Source organism: Camelus dromedarius, chromosome 8 (genome assembly GCF_036321535.1).
Source record: "Camelus dromedarius isolate mCamDro1 chromosome 8, mCamDro1.pat, whole genome shotgun sequence".
Taxonomy (NCBI): domain Eukaryota; kingdom Metazoa; phylum Chordata; class Mammalia; order Artiodactyla; family Camelidae; genus Camelus; species Camelus dromedarius.
This window is the reverse complement of record NC_087443.1, coordinates 17158792-17166941: the sequence shown is the minus strand read 5'-3', so window position 1 is coordinate 17166941 and position 8150 is coordinate 17158792. Positions and strand designations below refer to the sequence as shown.

Sequence of the window (8150 nt, the reverse complement as noted above, 5' to 3'; positions counted from 1 at the left end):
CCTTCCAACCTATGATTATGTCACCGTGCCCCACAGTGATTGTTCCTCTCTGCATACCAAGTAGGCAGGAAAAAGATGGATGGAGGTGACAAGAGTCATCATGGAGGGAGCTGTGACCCCCAGGCTGGGGTGGGAGGAGAAGGAGCCAGTTCATGCCAGAGGCCTGTCCCCAAAGGTGTCACTTCGTTGGAGATAAACTTTATGGGCACTGGACTTTGACCACTTCAACTTTGATCACTTCCATTCTAGACCGTCAAGGAGCCACCACCAACCCAGGAAAGAGCAAAGGTAAGTGGTGTGTTTGGTCCTGATGTTGTCAGCCTGCCTGATGCACACGCTGACCCGCACAGAGAGGCCTCCTGCCGCCGATGGGGATACGTCCCCTCCACCCCTCCAGCTCCCACCTACCTGGGCAGGGAGAGCTGGCAGCAAGAGGATGGTGACAGAGAGGCACAGAGGGACCCCAGGGAGGACATGGGACTCACCAGTATCACCCAGACAACACACTCCCCATGTTCCCAGCACGGCCTCATTCAGAGCCTTTGTCACTGAATCAGCAACACGGTGAAGCCTGTTTCAGGAACAGCTATGATCCCTCCTGAAATAAATGGGCTTTTTGTCAATTCCTAAGGGATGTTTGTAGGATGGTCCTTCCCCAGGACTCAGGTGAGCTTTTGGAAAAGGACCCTCAGGTTTCAGGGACCTGGTCCCCCTTCTCCAGGCTCTGAGTCCGTTGGGCTCCGTTCCCTTGGTCTTCATCTCTGTCTGTTGTCAGCATGAGGGCCTTGGCTGGCGGTGACCTTTAAGGACATGGCACTGAGAAGGGAGGGAGGAGGGCATTGAGCTGTGAAGGGGGTGCAGCCCAGGTGAGCCCAGGGACCAAGGGACAGGGGAGCAGGCTGTGGCTCACCCGGGTGGGTGCCCAAACCAGGGTCCATAAGAGGCAGTTGGAGCAGGAGCACGGTGTCCCAAGAAAGGGGACCTGGGCCTGAGGTCTGGTGGGAAACCGGGTCACTGCCCAGGCTGGCATCTGCGCTGGTTGCAGTGTGGCCTGGGGACGCTGGATCTGCCAGATTCGGGTGAGTACACCCCATCCCTGCTTATGACCCGCCTCCCACAGCCTCTATCATGTGACACAGCCCCAGGCCCAGCTTCTCCAACAAGGGCAACTCCAGGCACCAAGGGGACAGGACAGAGTTTGTTGGCCTTTGTAGAAGGCCCATCTCTGTGAAGCAGAAGCGTGTGTCTCACACGGAGGACTGTCTTACTGTGCCCGCCACTGCTCATGTGTCCTTGATTCTCCAGCAAACATTCCCTGAGTGACCAGAACTTGACAGGTGCTGGGGCAACAGATGTCATGTGTCTGCAGCCAGGAGCTGCCAGACGAGGAAGCAGACAGGGTTTTCTCTTCCTAGGAGCCTGAGGACACGTGTCCCATGCAGACATGCCCCACGGTGATTGTCCCCTGTGGGTGCCAAGGAGGCCAGATGAAACAGATGGAGGTGAGAAGGACCCTAGGGAACAGGAGGGGAGGGGAGCCGCTTCGTGCACAGGCCTGGGCCCGTAAGGCACGGCCCGAGTAGAAATGAGCTACAGGCAGTGGACTACAGTCACTGGGACCAGAGAAAAGCCAAAAGCCTCCTGACCTAGTGGCCCAAGAGAGGCCAAAATGTATGCGGGCTCATGCTACCATCACCACCAGGGTTCCTAGCAAAAGGATTTCCCCCTCAGGATGGGGCCAGCATTCTGTTGGTGTGTGGCCCCAGGTGGAGGCTACAGTGCTGTCTTGGGGTGGTGGTGGGGACAGAGCCCTGGGAGGCCATCTCAAGTCAGAGGGGACACGACCCCTCTAGTGGCAACATCTATGCCTGTAGATCCCTCACAACCACACCTCTTTTCAGGGAAAACTGGATCATTTGTGTGACTTTGTTCAGCGCTGCAGCCAGGTACCAGTGATGCAGTGCCCGCCCAGGGCCATGGTAAGCAGGGCACAGGGATGATCCCCATGGCCAAGGTCTTGTCTTTGCCCTTTATTGTTGCCCCTTGAGACTCTGGGTCAGAGAACCCTGGGTCAGCAGGTGGTGGGGAGAGGGAGGGAGGAAAACCCTCACGCTTGGAGCATAGATGGTGGAGCTGAGAGCACACACACACGTGCGCCTACGGCCAGCTTCAGTGGCCATGACAAGGCTGGGTGCTCCCTAGGGTGCTTCACACCCCACTCCTGAAGACCCCCTGCCATTCCATGCACAGGACACCCTGAGGACTCCCAACCTTGTGAGAAACAGAGGAGGTCACTTGGTAACCCTCACTTTGCGTGACAGTAAAAAAGGAGTCAGGCATCAAGGCATCATGCTTTCAGAGCAGATTTAACAAATGCAAAATGTTCCCAGGGGGCTGCTCGGATCCTGGGTGTCATCTGTTTCAGTGGCAACAGGACTGTCCCCTCTGATGCCTGCCCCAGCCTGCATGGTCAGAGCTGCATCCAGAACCCGTGTGGGGCTCAGGCTCCCGACAGTGCCCCCCAGCATCCCAGGGGTGCGGTGGTGTGTGTCAGGACTTCCCTCTCCAGCCAGCTCTGCATCTCTGGGCGCCACAGAGGCCCAGGTCCCAGCTGCAGAGGCTCTGGCTCCTCCTCCCTGCCGATGGGAGGGTGTGCCACGAGGCACAAAGTGAGTTCCCCCCACTCCTTTATTCTGGGGCTCTGGCACCTTTGGCCCCAATAGTCAGGTTTCCTCCATTTCCTTCTGCAGCAGCTGGTTCCTCTTCTCCGCGTCCTCCCGCACCCGCTCTGAGTTCCGCAGCTTTATTTCCAGCATCGCGTACTTCTTCTTCTCCTGGTCCAGCTCTTCTTGTAGCCGTGACATTCGTTTCCTCAGGTCGGCACTACCTTCTCCGAGTCTTAAAAATCAAGAAGAAAGTGATATTTGATATTTGTCTTTCCCTGAAATAACCTATAATGAAAAATATGAAAGAATATATAACGTATATGTGTGACTGAGTCACTATGCTGTACACCAGACACTAACAACCCTGTAGATCAACTGTACTACAATTTAAAGAAATCTCTGCCAACTTGACAGACAAGTAAATAAATACCATGAGTAGATGTCAAAAAAAGAAAAAAATTGAGAAGACGTTTTAGACTTGGGCCCACAGGGTTTGCCAGGTGGGCTCCACCGTCTGCAGACGTGGGATGGTCGGTCAGCCTGGCACGTGGGAGAGGACGGTGCAGTCGGTGCAGGCTCAGACCCGGCGCCAGGCGAGGCCGCATGGACCACGTCTCCTCACAAGACCCTGCGCTTCACCCCGAGCCAGCAGGGGGCTCACCCCCAGAGACCCTCCCTCGGTTTCTGGCACTCGAGGCCGAGCCTCCCTGAGTCTGCACGCAAATACAGGTGACCACTTGCCCTCCGGCCCAGCCAACTGTCCTGCTGAGGGATGGCCCACTGGCTGGCAGAGAACAGGACTGGGCCCTGAACTGAGAGGGCAGCAGGAACCTGTCCCTGAGTTTGCTCTCCTGCGAGGCCCCTTGAGCTCCAGTGACTCACAGGAAACCCTGTTCGGGATGTCACTTCGTCCTCCATTCCCACTCAGCCTCCACACCCCGGCCCAGAGGCCGCACCGCCTGGGGAGCGTCTCCTGATCCTCCCCAGCAGCTCACACACACCTCTGCTCCTTCCTGCTACCACAGGGCTCCGCCACGGGCACCCATGGAGGGGGGCACCGCACCGTGCAGACGATGGCACAGCATCTTTTCCACCAGACAACGTGCTCCTGTCAGGCCTGAGGGACGTGCGGCGCCTGGCCCCTGGGAACCGGGCTGACTGAGACACGTGACTGTGCGTGGGACACAGACTGCTCTCAGCCCTGGTGCCCTCTCCTAAAAAGCAGGAGACAACCTTCCCCCAGTGTAGTTACAACGGCCCAACGAGACCACGTGTGCACCACGCACCACCTGGTACACAGTGTGTGTGTGGAGCAAATACCGATTCCCCGCAGCACCCAGGCCCAGGCCCAGGCCTCCACTCTCAACCACTGAACACAAAGCACGGAGAAGGGAGAGAGCCTCCCTTCACCCCCACCCCCATCTGAGCTCTGGGCCTGCTGTCAGAAAGAAGACCCCCCCCCCCCAGTGCTTCTCCTCCAGTCCAGGCCCCTCCTTTGCCAGATCCTCCCCACCCCGGTTGCTCTCAGGCACAGCCTGGGCCTCCCCTCCAGGCCGCTCCTTGAGTGACCTTGTCCAGCCTCCAGACTCAAAAGCACCAGCTCCGTGCCGACAGCTCTCGATCTTTATCTCCCTCGGTTCCACTCAGAAACTTAATAAGCATCTCCAACCTAACAGGCCCACCACCGAGCTCCTGACCCTCCCTCCCCAAGTCACCCTCCCACTGCCCCAGGCTCCCCGCCCAGTGACTACCTTCCTCCAGTTGCGCAGCCAAAACAAAAACGTCCCTCAAGTCAGTCCTTCCTCCCCCTCCCCACATCCAATCAAAACTGGAAAAACTCTTCCAAACATGTTCAGAATCTGGCTGCTTCTCCCACCTCAACTGCTGCCCCTTAGGTCCACGCCACCCGCAGTTCTGGCCTGGGTGGCCGGGGCCTTCTAACTGGACTTTGTCTGCCCTTGAGCCCCGTCAGGCGCTCCTGAATGCAACAGCCAGGGTAACTCATCAAAGTGATCAAAGTCCTCACGGCCCTGCAGCAGCTTCGCATCTCACTGGGAATAAAATCAGGGCATCACTCCTGCCAAAAAGCCTCTCGGCCCCCTGTGCCCCCACTCTTCCCTCCACCTGCCCACACAGCCCCAGCCCCCCTCAGCTGCCGGCTTCTGCACCTGGCCTTCTGCCCACAGCACTGATGCCCCCTCCCAGCCGTGCCTCCCCACCCTCTCCCCCATGCTCCCCTTTGTCTGCCTCCTCTATCTAATCTTCTAACATATATTTTTTTAAAAATCTATCCTGTTTATGGTCTCTCTGTCCCCCTCCCACTCTCACCAAATAGGAGCAAGATTTTGATCAGTCTGGGTCATAGCCGTGTCCCCAGCATTGCAGACAAGCAACACAGTCAGGTGTCTGGGGAATGCAGGAATCAGGGAGCAGGGGAGGGGCTCTGAGCCCCAGGAGGCAGGGCAGAAAGCTGGTCTCCCCGCCCCTCACAGACCAGACTCCAACTGGGCAGACATACTCCCCAAAGACCCACTGGAGGGGGCCCCAGTCCTACCTGTGTCCCTCTAGACCACCCCCTCTAGTCAGGATGACGGCCAGGCCACTCTGCCAGCGAGAGCCCCCAGAGGGCTGCCGCTGCTCTCCCTTTGTCTCTGAGAGCCTTGCCTGACCTCCGACCCACCAAGCAGGTCACGCGAGCATGCTGGACGTGCCGGGCTCTGTGCCGGGCACCCCCACCTACCACATCACTTCCTCCTCACGACAAACCGATGAGGTCACTTGTGCCCAGAGGGCCTGCCCAGACACTCAGCCAATACACAAGGGGCAGGGACTCGAATCCAGAGCCCACCAGGCGACAACACCGCATTTCCCCTTGAGAACCCCAGCCTCTGAGACGGTGAAAGGCCTAGAGGCTCAAGCCAGCCCCATAAACAGCCGAGGGAGCGAGAAGGTGGTCCTCACCCCACTCTGAGGCCATCCTCAGCCAGCCTCCGCCCAGGGCACCTCCAGGCTTTCCGCAGTTTAGTCTGAGCTCACCTTCAGCAGTCATCACCTCCCAGCGAGCCTGCAGGGAGCTTCCACTGCTACCTCTGCCTGGTCAGTTCCAACCCAGTGCTGACAGTGTGGGTTTTATCCACAATTTTAAACCCCAGGGTTTTTCTCCTACCGTGTCCTTTCTCCTCCTCCCTCAACTCAGTCCTGTTGGTCCTTCAAGTCCTGGCTCAGACATCACCTGCTGTGACTCCCACCCCCGACCTCCCCCAGGGCAGGGGCCACTGCCCTTTCCTGCCATCTTCCCGCCGTGGACACAGCACCTGCACACGCCTGACACACCCCAGGTACCCACGAGATGGCTACAGCAGAACAGGAAGGCCAAGTGCTGCCTTTCCATCTCCCTGTGGAAATCCCAGGCTCAGAATTAGAATCCCTTCCATCTCCACAGTCTGATGGGAAAAGGCAGCCCTCAGAACCTGCTGAAGCCCTCTGCTATCATACGCCAGACGGCTGACACCAGGCCTGGGGCGAGCGGAGCTAAGGGGTCTGAGATGCTGATGGAAGCACTGTCCAGTGCGGGCTCTGCTGGTGACGTTCACCGGGGAACTCAGCCTCTCAGAGCTGGAAAGTACCCTCCTCAGAGGGAGGCTGGGAGGATGGAACCAGGGCCCATCAGTGAGCAAGACTTAGAGAGTGGCACGAGGTGCCCTCTGACCGAGCAGGAGTGAGGGCTGGGCTCAGCATGGCCAGCTCCCTCCTCGGAGGAAACTGGATTCCGATCAGGAGTCTTCATTCCACGCCAGGCCCAAGCACGGTCAGCCAGCCAGGCCGGTCCGGGGCCTGCACTGCACGTGGGCCCTGCCCCACACACAGCGCCCGGGCTGCAACACACCTTGGGGGCTGGCCTCCTCCCTACCTGAGGGCCACATAGGGACTCCCACTCCGAGTCACTCTGAGCAGCTCAGGCTGAGATTCTAACTCACTCAGTGGTTCAGCAGGCCCTGAGGCGTTCTGACTGCATGCCAGGGCCCCAGCTCCCACACTTCCCCAGGATAGGACCCCCACCCCTCCATTCCCAGCCCTGTCCTGGGGACATTCTCCCAGAAGGGCAGCTGGCGGCTCTGAGCCCTGCTCCAGAGGCTGACTGCCTGGGGCCGGTGTCCAGTGAGCAGCTGGTGGCCAGCGCTCTGCCCAGCCAGGGAGGGCCAGCCTCGCACACCCCTGCAGCCACAGCCCTTTACCTTTGCACACTCGCCTCGTACTCAGTCCTCTGCCGGCACAGCTGTGCCCTGAGCTCTGCGACCAGGCCCTGGAGCGCCTCGGAGCGGCGGGCGTGCTCCCGGGCCAGGCTGCCCGGCTCGCTGGGCTCGCTGCTGCTGATGCAGGTGCCCACCCCATCCAGGCCGCGCTCCGGGCCCAGGGGTCTGCACTCCTCACTGCTGCTGGGGGCGGGGGAGGGCTCCAGGGCCCCCTCGGTGTGCAGGGAGCTGCAGGCGGAGGAGTCGCTGGCCCGGCAGGCCGTGCAGCTGCTGACCGAGCCCCTGGCCGAGGCCTCGTAGGAGGAGGCCCCAGACCACGGCGTGCCGGCCCCGCTGGACGTGCTGGGGAAGAGGCTGGCTGGGGGCACGTTGTCGTAGGTGGAGAGTCTCTGCTCGGAGCCTGAGTCCTTGAGCCGGTCTCCCGAGGAGGCCCAGCGGTGGCCGCGCAGGAAGGACATCCCGTTCTTGAGCCAGTTCCCTCCGGAGGAGATAATGGGTACCTCCAGGGATGCGCTGCCCACCTTCGGGCTCCCGGACCGGGACCCCGACTGCCGGAAGGAGGACCTCCAGTTGGGCAGAGTCTGCACCTTCTTCCCAGGGCTGGTGGCAGCAGGGCCGCGTTGGCTCCCCAGGCCCGTGGGAGAGGTTCTGGAGAGCGCCGCCACGGCGGCCCCATCCAGAGAAGAGGTCCTGTGCGAGGGCAGGCCGGGGGCGCCGGGGCTGCCAGGCTCTGGCTGGCTGTCCCTGGTGACCTCCTCCGGGCCCCATCCCACGGTGCACGGGGGGCCCCCATGTGGGGAGGCTGGCCCTTCTGTGGTCCTCGAGGTGAAGAGCTGGCTGTGTTTGCGGATCAGGACGGTCATCAGGTGCTGGACCAGGCAAGTGCCTGCCAGGAAGAAGCAGCGAGAGAGGCCTGGCTGTGAATGTGAGGGCCTCCAGCCCAGGCTCTCCAGAACCTCTCCCAGGGGTCAGGGGAAGCTACAGCTCGGACCCAGGGTGTCCGGCCCTGCTTGTAGCCCCAGACCAAGCTGCCCTTTAAGTGAGGACTCCATGAGAGCTTGCCATCTGCCAGCCTGAAGGAAAGGACGGACACCACACCCTCCAAGTCCAGGCATGGACAGAAGGACCGTGCCCAAGATCCCCTTCCTCCGACGTGGGGCCAGGAGCACAGAGAGGCACTTCGCGCCCACCCCAACCAGCTGGTGGGGGGAAGAGAGGCACAATGCCCGTG

At 60.4% G+C, this 8150-nt stretch overlaps 1 protein-coding gene across 1 annotated transcript in view; it reads right to left on the bottom strand.

The window, feature by feature from the left end:
- Positions 1-2388: 2388 nt before the first annotated feature.
- Positions 2389-8150, bottom strand: part of LOC116155737 (rho GTPase-activating protein 22) — a 6674-nt gene continuing 912 nt past the window's right edge. The window contains 3 exon segments of the mRNA XM_064488627.1: positions 2389-2729; positions 2732-2898; positions 6902-7877. Of these exon segments, the coding sequence (XP_064344697.1) occupies positions 2689-2729; positions 2732-2898; positions 6902-7877 (1184 nt within the window). The 3' untranslated portion in view covers positions 2389-2688.